The sequence below is a fragment of the Mangifera indica genome, chromosome 19, assembly GCF_011075055.1.
Source record: "Mangifera indica cultivar Alphonso chromosome 19, CATAS_Mindica_2.1, whole genome shotgun sequence".
In the NCBI taxonomy this organism is placed as follows: domain Eukaryota; kingdom Viridiplantae; phylum Streptophyta; class Magnoliopsida; order Sapindales; family Anacardiaceae; genus Mangifera; species Mangifera indica.
This window is the reverse complement of record NC_058155.1, coordinates 2554354-2575587: the sequence shown is the minus strand read 5'-3', so window position 1 is coordinate 2575587 and position 21234 is coordinate 2554354. Positions and strand designations below refer to the sequence as shown.

Here is a 21234-nt window from a genome sequence, read left to right as displayed (position 1 = left end):
ACATTGGTGTTTTGCTTGTGCCATCATTGACTTAAACATTTCTAATAGAGTTTAATTACTCTCCTTTGCTATACTAGTTTGTTGTGGAGTTCTTGAAATTAGTAATTGTCATACTATTTCTTTTTCATCACTTAGTTCTTCAAACTTTTCAAACAAATATTTAACACTTCAGTGAGTCTAAAAACTTTTATCCATTTTGTCTAATTGATTCTCAACCTTAATTATGTATAATGTCTAAAACAATCTATTACTTTTGACTCATGGGAGATCAAGTAGACAAGACTTAATCAAGCATAGTCATCAACACAAGTAATGAAATATAAGATACTTTCTCAAGCTTTACATTTATAGGAAAATATATACCTAAAAGTATAAATTGCAAAGGAAATCAAGCTCTTACAGCTTCGTCAAATGGTTTTCTAGAAGTTTTTTCAACTAGGCAATTCTCACACATGGGCAGTTTTATTTATGTGAAAGTTTCTAATAAACTTTCATTGGTTAATTTATCCAATCCATCTTGACCAAACGTGTGTTAATTTAGCATGTCATATATTTGCATTCACATTTATACATATAGGAGAAGCAAATAATGAAAAACTTAACATTATCATAATAAAGGTGACAAACACTATATAACCATTCAACCAACAAACCAAATCCATATAAATCAATTTTATTGCATTTTGATAAAACACCCAAAGAAATTCAAATTATATCATTGTTTAAGAAGAACAAGTACTTTAACCAAGATTCATCAAATATTTGGAACATATTGGATTCTATATAAACATAAGATTCGATCACCTCTCAAAACTCATTTGCTAGTGTTCATTCCTTTTACTACAATGTTTGTGTTGTTGCTACATACAGCCAATTCACCTTCTTTGAAATTCGACAAAAATATACTAAAGATCTTCGATTATAAGCTACTTGGTTAGTGGTTTTTGGGTCCATAATCCATGTAGAATAATATTCAGTTAATATCATAGTACTAAAAAATTAAATTCCTGCACTTTATATAGAATGAGACAATCATTTTCTACTTCCTTCATTCATGGGAAAAATAACGTTCATTGTTTCTGTTACAACAATTCATCTTGTTTCTGTCTCTTCTTCTAGTACTTTATTCATTCTCCCATTTTATTTCTTTGTTCTTATTCTTTGAGCATTCTATGAGCTTTTTCTCTACTTAGACTTAGGCCACTTACTTTTGAAACTTTTGGAACTCAACTCTACAACATATACATGAGTACCAAGTCTAGCTGCCTCAAGGGTGTTGTCCTCTATTCTATATGGCGAGAGCAATTAATAAAAGTTATTCTATTCTCATCATTGGTCATATGCACCTTCATACGCTCCCACTTTCAAGAAGAGATCACTCGATTAAATGAACCTATTGTTCATTTGTTAGGTTATACATAACTGACTTTAGTTTCATAATCATACTTGGTATTCTATCAAATTTAAAGATCAATTGCCTTTATTTAAGGACTGTAATTCTTCCAAACTTTTCAAACAAAACCATACTTATAACATATACAGTTGAGCATTACTAATACTCGTATATCAGAGCGTTATTCATGAAATAAGTCAAGATATCACATGAAATAAGTCTTGCTTCTTACATCGTGATATGCATCCATATCACATTTGTGTAAGACACAATTTGGGTTTCTATCCCTTAGTCAGTCGCGACTCTATCTTAATTGATATATGACCTTTAAAGGCTTTTGCTCACTAGGATATTATGCATTTTAAATACCATACGTTGGAATTATCCTTATCTAGTATCATTGTCATTCAAATCAGTCATCATGTCCTATGATGTTATGGTTAACTAGATTACAGAGACATATATCAAACACTACTCAATCAATGCAATCAAATATATATTAATTGTCGTAATTATGTATTAAAATTTAAAATATCTCACATAAAGCACAGAATCGAAAGTTCACTCTATTCTCAATCATTTTTATAACATAAATGTTTGACATTTTAAAATTCAATCTAATTGTGTCAATATTAATTCTGAATGAGAATTTCATTAAATTCTATCAATCTCAAAATTTTCACATCTAAAAAAACATATGATACAACAAATGCATCATTTATTATAACTAAGACTATTTCATCAATCTGTATCATTTTAAAAGTCACTTTATCCATGATAAAGTCTTTATGAAACTTGTAGTAGGTCAAATACCTCGTAATTCATTAATTTGGAAATAACATCAGAGCAATGGATGCTTTCTCATACATTACTAAGCGTAACTTTTTAGTAAGTTGTAATGTATCCACTCAGTCCCAAAAGTTTTTCGAATTCTTGTCTTAAAAAAATCATTAATTACAGAGCTTATATTTATTCATGGATATTATTAGAAAATGTACTATCTCTTCTAATTAAAAGAGTATGACTAATTATATATAGTCTCAATATGCACCATTAGATCATCAGATAATCACATCATATACATAATATAATGGTCCTTAGTCAACAAACTTATATGAATTAGAAACATATATTTCGAAACACCAATATGTGTTTTAGGGATTCGAAATAAGGTATTACATGTATTTACACATTGTAAGACCCATAGAACACACTCCACATGCAAATCTGAGCTTTACATAGCTACCACATTTTTCACGTGCCAAAACACGTCTCATAAGCCAAAATAAGGTCCTACACGCCTTCACGCATTAAGTTGACATCACATGCACTTTCATACACTGAAACAGAGCCTTCACCTACTGTCATGCACTACCATGTGCCAAGAAAAGATGGTCACGTGCATCCATGACCTCACATGCATCAGTCAACATTGATGGTCAACCTTTGATCGTTGACCATTCAACTAACCCAAGTGGGCATTGACTGTTCGAGCTAACCCGGTTGATTATGCAGGTTGACCCATTGACCGATAGGATTTGACTAACCCATTGGAATTGGGTTTTTCCAACCTGATTTCAACCCAAATTATGCAATAAACCCTAAAAATTAGGCAATTTAATTGGCCATCTTTCAGCCAGTTTCCAATGATAAACCATGGGGCTTTTATAGCCCACTGGTCAGAGGTTTTTCTTGTACCAACGGGTGACCTCCAACATAGTTGGATGTTGGCGATATGGTGGCTTGAAGAACACGCTTTTTTATCTCGATTTTCATCAATTCCGGCGTTATTTTGACTTAATTCTTAATTTAAAACATGTCAAACAATTCCACAACAATCCAACATGTTTCCCATCACCAAATTCATGCAATTTGGTCAAATTCAGTTTGTGCCTAAAATCTGAATTTAAAGATAATTTCAATCGCAAAATCAAAATTGAAGTGAATATAGATTTAAATTGGTGTGAAATTGTTTGATTTGCAAATATTGTTTGGCCTTTTGCTTATTGGTAGTGAGTTCTATGCGTTTGTTTGTGTCGAAAGGTTAATAAGAATCAACTACCTGTTTTATAATTAGTCTCTTATTTCTCCGTACTCCATTTATTGGAGAACATTTTCTTCTATTTTGTTACAGTATTTTCTTTTATTATTTATTTTTTTAAAACCAGCATTCGTCATATTAAAGAATCGGAAATTGTACTTACGTAACTACGGTTCTAAATTAGGTAAATGATTACAAATATTATATACACATGGTTTGATGTAGGAATAATGGAACGGATGTTCCACAAGGTAGGAATAGGCCTTATAGACGTCATGAACAAGAACAAAGCTGTTCCAAAAGCACCTTGGTCATTCCCTATCAGAACGGGGCATTCCACAGGTTATTCTAAAAACACCTTTGGTCGTTATATCAACATTTGTTGCTTGGGAAGTTGAATGAGCTGGCATATGAGGTTGTTCCTTACTCAAAGACCAAGAATCAAGTGTAGAATTGGCATTCCGTCAAACAAGCAACCATTCCATCGAGTTTGCTTTAGACGTTTTAGGAATTTTCTAGTATTAGATTTTGAATTAATTGTTTTTTCCTTTTTGTTTATTTTCAGAGCTACTTTTTTTAGGATTTTTCGAAGGTTCTTTAGCTCCAAAAAACATTAGACTTTGATTGATTATTATTGTTATTATTGAGGTCGATTTTCCTTGCAATAATTTAACATAAGGGTTATTGCATTAATCCACTATTCAAATCTTGATACAATTTGGTGGCTGTTATTGTATCAATTGTTCTTTTTGTGATTATACTATGGTCTCTGTTATTGTTAAGACATCTTTTGTTATCATAGATAAGGTTTATTATCAATGGCTCGGCAATTGAATCGTGGTCAAGGTAGATGAGGTCATGGCAGGGTTGTGGTGTTTTTGTAAAAGATGTTGATTACCGACATGATCCACGAGAAGTAGAGATGGCAAATTCAGGATATCCAAAGGCGGCTTGAGCAGGTATAACTTTCAACAGAATTCGAAGAGCAGGTTTCATAATTTTTATAGGTAGGGGAGCTTTGAATTTTTATTAATTATGTTGATTTCTTTGTGAATTCTGGTATGGGTTTCTTGAATGTGGACGGACTACAGTCCTGTAGAAGGGTTTTCAACAATAGTGCTATTTGAGGTGCTTGTGTATATTCTTTGTTATAAATTCACTATTTAGTGATTGCTTATGATGTAGCACAGTAGGAAGCATTGTGTGTGCTTTGCTGGGCATGTGGAAGAAGTAAAAGCTGTTGCTGAATGCTGAGGCATCACACTCTAGATTTTGTGAAGCTGTTGAGGCTGGATTTCTTTCTGGATAAAATAATTATGGAGACCTAATTCTGAATGAATTCCTGTTGTTCCCGTATTTTTCTAAAATGTAATTTCTGAGTGGTTCCAGTAGTTAATGTTGTAAGGTCTCAAATGGGAATCCTATACTCATCACTTTTGTAAAGCAAATGTTGCTACTGCTCTTTCAATCATTAGCACTTTAAATGGTCTGCTTGAAACTGAAGGCAATGTATGTAAGAGGAGATGTATTGCAGCTAAAGTGATTTAGAAGCAGGGAAAAGCTGGTATCTGGCTCTAGATGTTGTGGTTCTCTCTTTCTCTATCGCTAGCTGTTCATATTTGCATTAAAAATTTATTAGCAGAATCTAGAAGCTGCTGTTGTAACTTATGAGAATCTAGGGATGTAATTCATTTAGATGTTGGTGAAATTCTTAACTTTTTCTTATACTGTGAGATTTGTGTTATGGACCTCCCTTTATCCTTTTCTGTGTAATAAGTATACGAACTTATCTGAGTGTATTTGTTAGTTCTATAGACAAAATTAAAGATTTCAGCTAAGGAATTACATTCGGTTACGTATGCAATTTCAATTGAGTCAATAATGATGAAACCTCATTTATGTTCTTGGACAATTTCTGCTAATCCCATTTTTTTACATATATTCATGACTAATATTGTATAGATAGTTATTTTAATAAATTTTTCTAAGAAAAATCAATATTTTTACGAAGGGCATTATGGTTGTTGGTGGAGTTACTCTTGGAGGGAAGATCTGCCTAACGTTGTTTCTGTTTTGCAGGTGTCTCTAGAGTGTGAAGCATCTATATCTTGGGGATCTATTTTGTTTCTGTTGGTTAGGTGGCAGAGCCACTTCAGTTCAGTCGGTGCCTTCCCCCGTTCTTGGTTTGGCGGTCCAGCCTTGGGTTAGTGTTAGCCTCCTTGAACATGTGGATTTGGGTTATTATACGCAAATCCAACAAATCTGAAAAGCGTTTATTGCATTTCATGTACAGCTCCACTTTTACACCACAACTTATGTTACAAGCAACATATTTTCTACAGGGTAAATTGAATTGGAGCATGTGCCTATCTATGTGCAGAAAGAATGGGAAACAAAGCATCTACAGTGTCAACCGCAGTTTACAAACTGCTGCATAACTATCATCTATCGTTCGACCAACTCGTGTAATTTCCAAGCAAAGAAAATATTATATTATCTGGTTAATATGCCGAACGCACAAATGCTATGACCTTCAGTGCCGTCTTGTTGAACAAGAGTGGTGTTTATAAAGCCATAATTTTATTAATATACAGCACTTACAAATTGGTACAATACCACACTTACACAAATACTAACACCACTCACTCACAAAGCACTCACACATAACACTTACATACACACACTCAAAACTCACCCACTCACTAAACACTAGTACTTTTGCTTTTCTGCTCATACTCTAACTCACAGCTTGCTCTTTGCACACTCACAGCTCTCACTGCTTCTTCTTTTGCACACAGTGGCTGCTTCTATTTTTGCACACATACATGTTTGGGCTTCAAGCCTATATATACTACCGTAATGTTAATTGATTAACCGACTTTAATGTTTCTATAAATTTTTTGAATGACAGCAGAAGTTGGATGTTTACTTGGCTTGGAAATTCTTCAATGGTGGCTGCAAGTTGTTGGAGTAATCCTTGTTTGTGGGAATAATCTAGATAATTGGTTTGAATACTTCATGATACTTGTGGACCAAATGAGAGAGGCGGTGCATGTTTTATTTAACACTCCCCCTCACCGACTACTCTCGTGTACTGTTGATCTTGTATACAACTATATCGAGTTGTCTACTATTCTGAGATCTTTTCTTAGTGTTGCGTTCGTGTCTACGACCGGCTTTCAGTTGATCGGCCTCAACCAGAACACCCACTGTTGCCGCTGTTCCTGTTGTTTGTGGCTGTAGAATTATTGATATTCATGGTAGCTTCAATATCCACCACTGCTGCAAAAAGGGGCTTTTCAAAAGTTATTATAATGGCAAATATTTCCAGTTTTCTTAATTATTGTTCAAATTCCTTTCAGGGTCTTGTATTTCTGCTTGGAGCAGATGTAAAATTTTAGACTTGGAACATCTGTGCTTTATAGCTCAAGGGGCCTGATGCACCAATTATAGGGCTGGTTTTGTAAAGGAGTCACATAATCACCGGTGACGGGAGTCACGATGTGGCTGTGATTATGGAGTTAAGGGGCGAGAGGAACTAAAGTAACTCCAATTTTTGCTGGTGGGCTTGATTTTCCGGGACCTGTTGAGAAGTTATTGATCGATTCAGTTATGCAGTAACCAACAGTGAATTCAGTTGTCTCGCTGACTGTTTTTGCTCTTGTGGGGGTCCAGCAAGACAGGATTATCCCAGGGCTGTTGAGGCGCTGATGAAGCTTGATGTTCCTTACATTGTTGCATTGCCGTTAGTATTTCAAACAACCGAGGAATGGTTGAATAGTACTTTGGGGCTGCACCTTACTCAGGTAGTTTTGCAAGTTGCTGTCCCAGAGCTTGATGGAGGATGGAGCCCATTGTTTTCGCTGGCCGGTATCCAAGAACTGGTAAGTGAAGCTTCTTTAATGTGTTTGACATATGATTTTATTAAAATTGTTTACTGTCATTATTTTATAAATTTTAGGATTCATTGAAGTATCAACTAGACATACGTTAGAGGAAGAGAACACTAATTTAACAGTATTAAAAAACTAAAAAGAAATGCTATTTAAGTGAGTTTTTACCATTTAAAATCTTTTGCGCAGGGCCAGAAATTAGTGCTTTCTCTTTATGGTCATACTTAAACTGGTTTATATGCTGCCATTCCATGGGGTTAATGAATAATCTGATGTGATTGCAGGGAAATCACATGCTCTTCACAAGAGGGTGGAGCGGCTCTGCACCAGAGCAATCGAATAGGCTGAGCTGAAAAGAAGGTTAAAGGTGTTTTATAACACACCTTATAACACACGGTGTGATGTAGGCATAATGAAACGGATGTTCCACAAGGTAGGAATAGGCTTTATAGATGTCATGAACAAGAACAAGGCTGTTCCACAAGCACCTTGATCATTCCCTATCAGATCGGGGCATTCCACAGGTTATTCTAAAAACACCTTTGGTCGTTATATCAACATTTGTTGCTTGGGGAGTTGAATGAGCAGGCAAATGAGGTTGTTCCTTACCGAAAGACCAAGAATCAAGTGTAGAATTGGAATTTCGTCAAACAAACAACCATTCCATCGAGTTTGCTTTAGACGTTTTAGGAATTTTCTAGTATTAGATTTTGAATTAATTGTTTTTTCCTTTTGGTTTATTTTCAGAACTAGTTTTTTTAGGATTTTTAGAAGGTTCTTTAGCTCCAAAAAACATTAGACTTTGATTGATTATTATTGTTATTATTGAGGTCGATTTTCCTTGCAATAATTTAACATAAGGGTTATTGCATTAATCCACTATTCAAATCTTGATACAATTTGGTGGCTGTTATTGTATCAGTTGTTCTTTTTGTGATTATACTATGGTCTCTGTTATTGTTAAGACATCTTTTGTTATCATAGATAAGGTTTATTATCAATGGCTTGGCAATTGAATCGTGGTCGAGGTAGACAAGGTCATGGAAGGGTTGTGGTGTTTTTGTAAAAGATGTTGATTACCGACATGATCCACGAGAAGTAGAGATGGCAAATTCAGGATATCCAAAGGCGGCTTGAGCAGGTTTAACTTTCAACAGAATTCAAAGAACAGGTTTCATAATTTTTATAGGTAGGGGAGCTTTGAAGTTTTATTAATTATGTTGATTTTTTTGTGAATTCTGGTATGGGTTTCTTGAATGTGGACGGACTACAGTCCTGTAGAAGGGTTTTCAACAATAGTGCTATTTGAGGTGCTTGTGTATATTCTTTGTTATAAATTCACTATTTAGTGATTGGTTGTGATGTAGCACAGTAGGAAGCATCGTGTGTGCTTTGCTAGGCATGTGGAAGAAGAAAAAGCTGTTGCTGAATGCTGAGGCATCACACTCTAGATTTTGTGAAGCTGTTGAGGCTGGATTTCTTTCTGGATAAAACAATTATAAAGACCTAATTCTGAATGAATTTGTAATTTGCTTGATTCCTGTTGTTCCTGTATTTTTGTAAAATGTAATTTTTGAGTAGTTCCAGTATTTAATGTTGTAAGTCTTGAATGGGAATCCTATACTCATCACTTTTGTGAAGCAAATGTTGCTACTGCTCTTTCAATCATTAGCACTTTAAATGGTCTGCTTGAAACTGGAGGCAATGTATGTAAGAGGAGATGTATTGCAGCTAAAGTGATTTAGAAGCAGGGAAAAGCTGGTATGTGGCTCTTGATGATGTGGTAGAGGAGATGTATTTCTCTATCGCTAGCAGTTCATAGTTGCATTAAAAATTATTAGCAGAATCTAGAAACTGCTGTTGTAACTTATGAGAATCAGTTATTATTATTAGCAGTTCATATTTGTATTTTATTTTGTTTTCTTTGTAATTTGAAGTCAAAACATTCCTACCTAATCCTCCAATTGATATTGATGTATTTCTCTTCTCAGGAATGTGTATGATCCTAATTGTAAAATAGGGATTAGAAAGTACTCGCCACCCGAATAAATATCAAATGATGCAAAGAACTTACCACCAGCTTAGGAATTCACCACTCAATGGAATCCCTCCTAACCATAGAGATAGTACCAACTCACCAATCAAATAAATCTACCCAAAGTGAAAAAGAAACCAAGTTCTGAATTTCCTGCTTAATGATTTGGCATAAAGAGTCTGAATAGGGATGTAATTCATGTAGATGTTGGTGAAATTCTTAGCTTTTTCTTATACTGCGAGATCTGTGTTATGGACCTCCCCTTATCCTTTTTTGTGTAATAAGTATATGAACTTATCTGAGTGTATTTGTTACTTCTATAGACAAAATTAGAGATTTCAGCTAAGGAATTACATTAGGTGATGTATGCAATTTCAATTTATATTCTTGGACAATTTCTGCTAATCCCATTTTCTTACATATATTCATGACTAATATTGTATAGATAGTTATTTTAATAAATTTTTCTAAGAAAAATCAATATTTTTACAAAGGGCATTATTTTCCACGAACCAGACAGTACTTCCATTCCTTTCAAATTCATTCTTATATCCAAATAATGTAATCGCTATCTGATGCTAACATTTTATTCCCTTGCTTGTCATTGTCCATAGTCATATTATCATTCCATTTTTATATAATGAACCAAACATGGCCTTAGGTTCTTGTCAAGCATTAGTTTTTTGATGATGAAACAGTTCTAAATTTGTAATTTAATTTACACAAGAAAAGATAAATGTTACTGTTATCGAAAGCTAGTACTTACTAGGATTGAATATTACTGTCATATTCAATTGGCGGATTTCGATTATGGCTGTTGGTGGAGTTACTGTTGGAGGGAAGATCTTCCTAACGTTGTTTCTGTTTTGCAGGTGTCTCTAGAGTGTGAGGGATCCATATCTTGGGGATCTATTTTGTTTCTGTTGGTTAGGTGGCAGAGCCTCTTCAGTTCAGTCGGTGCCTTCCCCTGTTCTTGGTTGGTGCGGTTAGTGTTAGCCTCCTTGAACATGTGGATTTGGAAGTGACATATTTTACTACAACAAAATTCTCAAAAGAATAGTTATTATAGGCAAATCCAACAAATCTGAAAAGCTTTTATTGCATTTTATGTACAGCTCCACTTTTACACCACAACTTATGTTACAAGCAACAAATCTGAATTGGTGCATGTGCCTATCTATGTGCAGAAAGAATAGGAAACAAAGCATCTTCTGCGTCAGAAACTGCAGTTTACAAACCACTGCTTAACTATCAGCTATCGTTCGACCAACTCATATAATTTCCAAGCAAAGAAAATTTTATATTATCTGGTTAATATCCTTCAATGCCGTCTTGTTGAACAAGAGTGGTGGTTATAAAACGATAATTTTATTAACATACAACACTTAAAAATTTGTGCAAGACCACACTTACACAAATACTAACACCTCTCACTCACAAAGCACTCAAACTTAACACTTACTAACACGCACTTAAAACTCACCCACTCACTAAACACTAGTACTTTAATTCTCTGCTCATATAACTCACAGCTTGCTCTTTGCACACTCACAGCTCTCACTGCTTCTTCTTTTGCACACAGTGGCTGCTTCTATTTTTGCACACATACATGGCTGGGCTTCAAGCCTATATATACTATCGTAATGTTAGTTGATCAACCGACTTAAATGTTTCTATAAATTTCTTGAATGGCAGCAGAAGTTGGATGCTTAGCTGGCTTGGAAATTCTTCAATGGTGGCTACAAGTTGTTGGAGTAATCCTTGTTTGTGGGAATAATCTAGATAATTGGTTTGAATACTTCATGATACTTGTGGACCAAATAAGAGAGGCGGTGTATGTTTTATTTAACACTCCTCCTTACCAACTACTCTCACATGTTGTTGATCTCGTAGACAGCCATATCAAGTTGTCTACAATTCCGAGATTTTTTCTTAGTGTTGCGTTCGTGTCAATGACCAGTTTTCAGTTGACCAGCCTCAACCAGAACACCCACTCTCGCCGCTGTTCCTGTTGTTTGTGGCTGTAGAATTATTGATATTCATGGTAGCTTCAATATCCACCACTGCTGCAAAAAGGGGCTTTTCAAAAGTTATTATAATGGCAAATATTTCCAGTTTTCTTAATTTTTGTTCAAATTCCTTTTCAGGGTCTTGTATTTCTGTTTGGAGTAGATGTAAAATTTTAGACTTGGAACAACTGTGCTTGATAGCTCAAGGGGCCTGATGCACCAATTATAGGGCTGGTTTTGTAAAGGAGTCACATAATCACTGGTGACGGGAGTCACTATGTGGCTGTGATTATGGAGTTAAGAGGCGAGAGGAGCTAAAGTAATTCCAATTTTTGCTGGTGGGCTTGATTTTCCGGGACCCGTTGAGAAGTTCTTGGTCGATTCAGTGACGAAGTAACCAACGGTGAATTCAGTCGTCTCGCTGACTGGTTTTGCTCTTGTGGGGTCCAGCAAGACAGGATCATCCCAGGGCTGTTGAGGCGCTCATGAAGCTTGATGTTCCTTACATTGTTGCATTGCCATTAGTGTTTCAAACAACTGAGGAATGGTTCAATAGTACTTTGGGGCTGCACCTTATTCAGGTAGCTTTGCAAGTTGCTGTACCAGAGCTTGATGGAGGGATGGAGCCGTTGTTTTCGCTGGCCGGGATCCAAGAACTGGTAAGTGAAGCTTCTTTAATGTGTTTGACATATTATTCTATTAAAATTGTTTATTAACATTATTTTATAAATTTTAGGATTCATTGAAGTATCAACTAGACATACCTTAGAGGAAGAGAATACTAATTTTACAGTATTAAAAAACTAAAAGGAAATGCTATTTAAGTGAGTTTTTACCATTTCAAATCTTTTGCGCAGGGCCAGATATTCGTGCTTTCTCTTTATTGTCATACTTAAACTTGTTTATATGCTGCCATTCCTTGGGTTTAATGAATACTCTGATGTGATTGCAGGGAAATCACATGCTCTTCGCAAGAGGGTGGAGCAGCTCTGCACCAGAGCAATCGAATAGGCTGAGCTGAAAAGAAAGTCAAAGGTGTTTGCTTATTTTGCTAGTGTACAAAACTATTGGCTTTCCTATTTTTCCCTAGTCGGTTTTCAACAAACCCAATTTATTTACAATTTTATTGTCAAACAATAGAGAATAAAATAGGCACTCCCAGTTCCAGTTTGAAACAAACCCAAGTAATCTGCTTACCTATAATGCTAGGAGAACTAGGGAAAGGATGACATTGTACTTGGAGTGAGCAGGTCCAGGTATCTTGTAAAAATTTGAGGAACCAGAATCGGCTAATTTCTTAAAATAGGAATTGGAACCTAGAACCTACAAAAACCGTCCCTATAGGTTCCGGGTAGGTTCCGGTTCCTACTGGGAACTTGTAATTTACCAAAAAAAATTAAATTTGTTCTAAAAGCTTTTATATGGGATTTGAAAATTTGAATAAAGCTCGTGATGGAAGATTAAAATAAACTTTAGATCTAGATAATTCTTCTTAATTTAATTTGTCCCTAATGACTTGAAGACCAGAATTTAATTATCATAGAGATCTTGAAATTAAACTTTAACACTTCATACTGAGGTCTGCGGATATAAAATGGTTAGGACAGTTTCTCAGTTGTTTGAAACACTAATCTTATTTACTTTAGATTTCGGTTTTAAGTTCCCCTTTTTAAGAAAATATAACTGGAACCGGCCAGTTTCTCAAAATTAGAATCAGAACCTACTTGGGTTAAGCCGGTTCCGAGTAAGAACTGAAACTGAAAGCTGGATATTCGATGGTTTAAGTTTCAGTTTGATTTTTTTCCTCACCCCTAGTTGTCACCATGATTGACATCCTTAGTGGCTTGAAAGTTCAAGATAGTAATCTTATACATGCAATGCTTGTTTTAGAGAGAGTAGAGCAATTTAAGGGTCATGTTTTTTCATTTAGAGAGTAAGTCGTTTGAGGACTAATTCAACACAACTAATTATGATTGTAGAGCGGACGGGTTAAAAGCATATTGGTAATTTACCAAAGACTCTACTGTGAATTATTTTAATGTAATTTAGTTCTAATATTTATCCTATAAAGGAGATTCATATTGTTAATTACAAGGTTTAAATTTTAATTTGGATATAAAGGGTAATTTGGTTATTACAATAAAAATAGTAAATCAATAATTTATAATCATTTACATAATTAAACAATCTAAATTAATAATTTAAACTAAATTAATAAATAAGAGTGTTAGTTGTTATATTAGAAAAATTGTAAATCAATCATTTAAAATCTAAACTAACCGAAGGTATTAATAGTATTGGATTAAAATCTAAACTAAACTAACCGAGCAATTTAAATTAACCGAAGATATTAAAATCAATCATTATTTTTAAAATAAAAAATTATATACACAAATACTATATATAATATTATATATAAATAATGATTTGATTAAATATTATTTTATTTTTAATTATTTAATTATATAATAATATATTATTATTTATATATAAAATTATATTAAAAACATTAATATTTTAAAATTTATCAATACAGAATTAGGATAAATTATTTTAAGAATGAGCATGATATCACGAGAAAAGCAAACTTAAAAGTTAAAATTGTCATCCACCTTGAGGAAACGTTCGCCGAAGTTTGCCAGCTTTTTATAATTTAACTTCTGACGTTAAAGATAAAAAACAAGAAATATCAGATAGAAAAGATACAGAAATTCAGGACTAGATTTCCACGCGGCAAAAGAATTCCTTGGGCAGTGAAAATGCGACGAATTTCAACCAGACAAAGATAAGAAATAATTAATTGAAAGTTGAATTAAATTTTGTGGATGGTTTGACACAACAGCTGATTAGTAGATCAAGCAATCACACTTTTGTCATAAAGCAATTTGGTGTTTCAGGGTATAGAGGAAGCTAAAAAAACATATAATAGCCTTTTTTTATGACGAGAACTCTTATTTTATTTAAATTTATAATTTTAAATTTTGTTACTGGTTTTATAATTATAACATCAAATAATTCAAAATTTTGATTTAGATATAATATTGATAAATCTCAAACTCAAATCTTCTTAGGATTATTTTAAAACACTTAATTATTCAAATTAAAGGTCTAAATATCTGTGAATAAATTATTTTGAGAATGACCCTACTATCATGAAAAAAGTAACTAAAAAAGTTAAAATTATCATCCAACTATTGAATATTAAACATGCCAAATATTAAAAGACTAAAAAAGAAACATAAAAAAAAATGGCCCAAATTTAGCGTAAACATAAACTCATATATGTTAATTTTTTAAAATTCAAATACTCATTTATTTGTTAAATTTTATTATTATTACAAAGATAAAATTATTATTTAAGAATTTTATTTAAATTTATATTTTAAGATTATCTCTAAGTTTTCAAATTTTTATTTTTATACCCTAAACTCATATTTTTCAGGTGTAAAAATTGATTTTCCCTCTAAGTTTGGGGTAACAAAACTTTATCTTTTTGTTATATACAACCACCCTTAGATTTCTAAAAAATTTCAATTGCACCCCTATTCTTTCTTTCTACTTCTCTTTGGAGATGATTCATTGTCATCGGTCGTCAGTCTCTCTCTCCCGCCTTCCCAATCACTCTCTCTTCCTCTCTGGGTGTCTTTGTCTAGACGAAGACAATTTCGCCTTCGTCTATAATAAAGACAAAGAGTTTTCATTTGACGAAAACCTTGATTATGATATTATTTTATTTTTAATTTAAAATCATCTAATCATGTCATGACACATATAAATATATACATATTTATTTACTCAAAATAGATATACATAATTTCATTATCTGTGTGTGTGTGTGTGTGTGTGTGTGTGTGTGTGTATATATATATATATATATATATATATATATATATATATAATTTTGCATTTAACCAGCAATTACAAAAAATTTATAAAAAAAAGTTGTTATAGAAAAAAATATTTATATGGCTATTATAAATACATTAAATACCGGAATTGCCTGTATAAATTATGCTTAAGAAAAAGTGAATTATTTTTCATGACAATTTTAAGTACTATAAACAAATAATTGTCATTATACCGTCTAACTTCTAATAACAATTATTTTGTATTTATAATATACCAATGTTGTAAATAATTATTGTTAAAACTTATAACAACACAATACAACGATATTAGTTTATATATGATAAAAATATTAACGACATTTCACTAAAATATCATAAAATGGCTATTATGCTCTTAGGATTGTTTTAGAGATATCACACTTAACCATGCTACCTACAGGCCTAGATACATCAATATTAATGTTATTGTATGTTTAAAAATACATAACTACAAATAAATTATTTTGAGAATGACCATGGTATCAAGAGACCAGGGATGCTAGAGAGGGAGGGAGAGAGATTGATAAATTTGTCAAAGACAGAGAGAGAGAGAGAAACCAGGAATGAAGATGGTTGGAGAAGGCAAAGTTTGTTAGAAAGTGTGACAGAAAAAACGTTAAGAAAAAAATAGTCACTTTTCAAATTTTCAGTGGAAAAAAATTGTTAAATTTTTAAACTTAAGGGGGAGGAGAAAATGTGATAAATTTTTAGTTTTTTTAAAAATATTTTTAGCTAAATGATATTTTTTACTTTTAACCCTAACAGTGATTTTAATATAATAGTAAGTATTTGAGTTTGTTAGAGTTAATAGATAAGAGTTTGAAATTTCACCAAACCTTGGGTTGTTTTTACCATAAAATCATCATCAAACTTGAGGAAATATTTGCCAAAAGTTGTCAGCTTTTAATAATTTAATGGTGACTCTAGGGGCCTAAAATTTTTTTTTAGGGGGCCTCATATAAGGTATGAATATGAACCGAATTGTGTTCAAACATCTCTTCGATTAAGTTTAATTTAAATAAAAAATAGTTCGATTTGAGATTGTCACACCAATATTAATGTTGGTTTGAATAAAAAAATTATTTGCCTTGATTTTGTTTGAGTTTGGTTCAAATTTATGACTTAAATCGATAGTTTAAATTCATAGCTTGATCACAAAACGATGTCATTTTATCTGAATAATAGACAAAACCACTGATTCAATCCACAAGTTCGAACTAGCAAATTGAGCTTTAAAATCGCATCAAACCAAGCCAAAAATTTGAATCACTAATTTAAGTTATAAATTCAAATTGAACTCAAACCAAATCAAAATGAACAGCTTCTAACTCAAATTTATCTCAATTTAAAAAACTAGTTAAATTTTTTTGTTCGAATTCAAATAAAATGAATTCACACCAAATTGAATTGAGTCAAACTAGCTTCCAAGACCAAACTCGCTCAACTTGGATCCAACCTTACCTTCATAGCTTTACCATTGTCAATCATATAGTGAAAACTTAAGTAAAATGCACCAATCCTTAAATAAAGGAAATAATATAAAAAAAAAAAGTAAAAAGAAACGAAAAAAAATATATATAAATGATCAACTTAAATCCAATGTAATCAAACATATTTATATTAGTTACAATTTATGAAAAATATTTCACACAAATTTAGTATTCAATCATAGTTTTAATGCAAGTAAAATACTTAAAGTTTTACAAAAAATATTTATTAAAGTTATCATATAAGTAATCAATTTTCATGTTTTACAACTTCAAATCTAGTTGTTAAATAAAAACTTAATTATCTAGATTAAAGATCTACATATTTTACCGTATACTAATAATAAAATCAAGTTAGAATAACACATTTAAATATTTGAATATCAATTATTTAATTTAACACTATTTTTCAAAAGCCTGAAGCGCTATCTTTAGAAACGAAATTAAAGATCCAAGAAAAAATCCGATTTCTGTGAATTTCAATTGATATAAAATTTGAGTTAACAGCATAATTGAAGTCCATTTGACAGTCGAGTTAATAACATATTTTTATTATTTTTTGGTCCAAATCTGTTTAGGATCAAAGGTGGGCTTAGGTAATTTATCTTTAATTTTACTTAAATTTGAAGATGGGCCTATAGAAAACTTCTTTTGCATCTTCTAATGTGAGGGTGGGTCTAGGCCTACCCTTAAGAAGCCCAGATCTGCCCCTGCCTACTGAGCATGTCTATCACTAAAAGATTAAAAAAGAAACATCATAAAAATAATATATAGAAATTTGGACAAAGAAAAAGTCTCTGTAGGCTGAGATAAGAAAGTGCAACGAATTTCGGTCAGGCTGAGATAAGAAATAATTAATTAAACGTAAACTTTAATTAAACTTCGTGGATGGTTCAAGACAATAGTCTGATTGGTAGGCTAAACAATCACACTTCTTTGACAAAACTTTTTATATTGCTTTCTGAGACGGTGCTGCTTTACTCTTGAAAGTCTATTAAGTACGATGGCTTCTTCTTCCAGAGCTGTTGGATCGAGGAAGCATGATGTTTTCCTCAGTTTCTGTGGCGAGGACACCCGGATCACATTTGCCAGTACTTTACATGGAGTTTTGAAGCGGGAAAATATAGATGTTTTCATTGATGATGAACTTAACAGAGGAGAGGAGATTTCGTTATCTGTTGTGACTGCAATTGAAGAATCAATGATTTCAGTTATAATTTTCTCGAAAGGTTATGGGTCTTCAAGATGGTGTCTTGAAGAACTTGTGAAGATCATGAAGTGCAACAAAACGCAAAAACTGTCGATAATGCCAGTTTTCTATCACATAGATCCATCAGAAGTAAGGAATCAAACTGGAACTTTTGGAGATGGCTTTGCCAGGCTTGTAGGAAGTTTTGATGAGGAGAAACTAAAGAAGCTACAAATGACAGAAGAACAATTCAAGGAAAAGGTTCATGCATGGAAGAACGCTTTGACAGACGCAGCCAACATATCAGGCAGGACATCAGATCGGAAAACGTAATTCTCTACCCTTTAATTTACTACTCTTGCAGTTTCAGCCGATTTTAACTTTCACATTTTATATCAAGTAGTTGAAGAGATAGAAAAATTAAACATTTTATATAAAGATTTTAATAATCAAGGATATAACTTCTCGTTTTTATATAGAAAAATGACAACAAATGATAGTTAGCAAGATTCTTGAAAATAATTCTGATAGTCTGATTATTGCACCTTTGGATCTAAGAAGGAAACAATAATCTACTTTAGAAGCAGAGCCCAAAAATTTAGACGCTTCTCAAACACACAAGACAAAATGAAAAATATTTCCCCTTGAAAGCATTTTTTCGCAAGAGATACACTTCAAAACTCTGTCGTTTCCATATATATTTCACTGAATTGATGAAGATTTTTTCTTCAATGCCTCATAAAAGAGACTTTCACATTCAAATTCACAAATTAGTAGCTAGGTACTTGTAAAATATTTTATGCTTTTGTTTGAACAAGAATACTGAAATTCATTATTTGAAAATCTCATTGTCCATCATATTTTTTTAATGTTTTCATATTAAGGCTTTCTTGACTCTTTAGAAAACAAAACCAAAAAAAAATAATTGGTTGTTTTCTGAGCTTTTGATATAATGTTGGTTTACCATCCCTATGATATAACGCCAATTTAAGCTTTAACGTTTTATGAGAGTAATAGTCACTCAACATTAAGCATGGTTTTTTTTTTTTTTTTTTTTAAAATCCGGTAGTACGTGGGGTTTGAACTTTAAACTTTAGCTCTATACCTTTTAAAGTGGTCATCCCACCTAGACTCTCAACATTGTTTTTGGAAAAAAAAATTTTCACTACTTGATAATTTATTACATTTTTAACATTTTCTTTTTCACTTTTGTTAGGCCTAATTATTATCTTGCACGGAAAGTTTTTGAAGATGTTTTGAAGATCTTAAATTTCATGTTCCCAAGTAATAATGACAAGACATTGGTTGGGTTAGAATCAATCATTCGCAAAATTGTGTCTTTATTGCAAATTGGATTGCCAAATGTTAACATTGTAGGAATTTGGGGAATGTGTGGCATAGGAAAGACAACTATTGCAAAGAGTGTATTTGATAACATAAGCAATCAGTTTGATGGTTCATACTTTGCTAGAAATATTAGGGTAGAATCAACAAGTCCTTATGGATTAACTCTAATACGGCAAGAACTGCTTTCTACTCTATTAGAGAATCCTATTGGCTTCACAAAAGGAAGGCTTAGTCGTAGAAAAGTTCTTATTATTTTTGATGATGTGACTAATTTAGAGCAAGTAGAAGCTTTAATTGAAAACATTAATCATTTAGGCTTAGGAAGTCGAATCATTATAACAACAACAGACAAACAAGTGCTTCAAAATTGTGGAGTTGATGATATTAATATATGTAAGATAAAAGGGCTATGTAGCAATGAAGCTCTTAAGCTTGTTAGTTGGTATGCTTTTCGACAAAATCGTCCAAATATAGATTATATGAGGATTTGTCAAAAAGGGTAGTAAAATACACTAAAGGTGTTCCCTTAGCTCTTAAAGTGTTAGGTTGTTACTTACTTGGCAAGTCAAGACAAGTTTGGGAAAGTGCATTGAAAAAATTCGAAATAATTCCACATAAGGATATTCATAAGGTACTAAAAATAAGTTATGATGAACTAAATGATGATGAGCAGAACATATTTCTAGATATCGCATGTTTCCTTAAACGGGAGAATAAAGATTTCGTGATTGACTTCTTGGATGCTTGTGACTACAAGACTGAAATTGGACTAAGTGTTCTTAATGATAAGTGCGTTATAACTGTGACAGAAGATAGCAAGATAACAATGCATGATTTGCTTCAAGAAATGGGTTGGGAAATCGTCCGACAAGAATCTACAAAAGAGCCTAGTAAACGTAGTCGTTTATGGTACCATAAGGATGTCTATAGAATATTGGAGGAAAATAAGGTAAGTGTCAAATATATTATCTAATTTTTTATTTAAAATATCTCTTTTGCGAGTTATATTTGCACTTTTTCTATTTGCATTAGCTTAGATGAGTTTCGCTTATTTTGAATCATCTTAGAAGAAACTTGAAAAAAAATTATATTACCTATGTTAATAAACTCTTCAATAGTTCATTGCTAGCTAATTATCATCTTTTATTTGTATCAGATTTCTAATGCAATTGAAGGCATATGTTTAGACATGTCTAAACAAGGAGAGATCATATACTTAGAACCTAGTGCATTAGCAAAGATGAATCAACTTAGACTCTTTAAGCTGCATAATGCACTCAATGAAGAGATTGATATTAATAAGGTGCACGTTTCCCAAGAGCTTCATTATGTTTCGAGTAAACTACGATACTTGTGTTGGCATGGATGTCCATTGAAATCATTGCAGTCAAACATTTTTTCCAAGAACTTGGTCGCCCTTGACATGCATTATGGTAGTATTGAACAACTGTGGCCTACTGTCCGGGCAATAAACAGTAACATCTATATTATGATACATTTTGAAGATAGCAATACCTATCAAGGCATCGAGCTATCATTCTTTTTTATATATATTCAACTGATCGAATTTTGGTTTTTTTTTATAATTTATTAAAGAGATTGAATTATTAAATTTTTTAATTAAAATAATTTGAATTTTCAGATTTTTTAATTGAGTTTCGAAACTATCATAGCGAAGGCTAGGGTTTGGCGGTTGGGTTGGAGTGCTTGCTTACAAGAGAAAATGGTATAGTGGATGTGTACTATGGAACTTTGAAGGGATGGGAGCGTGGTACTGGCCCCGACTATGTGGACTCTGATCATGTATTCTGGGGATATGATTTTGCTTGTATGTCGGGAATTGAAGATTACAAATATTGTGAGATAACCATCCGATTTTATGTTGAGAATTATATTACTGAAAGAGCAGATTTTTGCAAAGTGAAAAAGTGTGGAGTTTGGGGTCCAAACTTA

At 32.6% G+C, this 21234-nt stretch overlaps 2 protein-coding genes across 6 annotated transcripts in view; both read left to right on the top strand.

Moving 5' to 3' along the window:
• The window catches only part of LOC123203206 (disease resistance protein RPV1-like), a 36296-nt gene extending 23889 nt beyond the window's left edge, over positions 1–12407 (top strand). Inside the window, exons 5-8 of one of the 5 annotated variants that reach the window (XR_006499237.1) lie at positions 4237–4998; positions 10235–10672; positions 11061–12030; positions 12324–12407. The gene's annotated coding sequence lies outside the window, so the exon portion shown is untranslated. Of the gene's footprint in view, positions 1–4236; positions 5273–10234; positions 10673–11057; positions 12031–12323 lie in introns of those variants that run through there. The other 4 variants (XR_006499241.1, XR_006499240.1, XR_006499239.1 and 1 more) reach the window with 4 other exon arrangements.
• Positions 12408–17608: 5201 nt separating this feature from the next.
• Positions 17609–20771, top strand: LOC123203207 (disease resistance protein RPV1-like). The gene is made up of 2 exons (XM_044619453.1): positions 17609–18263; positions 20438–20771. The coding sequence occupies exons 1-2, from the start codon at positions 17749–17751 to the stop codon at positions 20466–20468; spliced, it is 546 nt and encodes a 181-aa protein (XP_044475388.1). The 5' UTR covers positions 17609–17748; the 3' UTR covers positions 20469–20771.
• Positions 20772–21234: the final 463 nt, after the last annotated feature.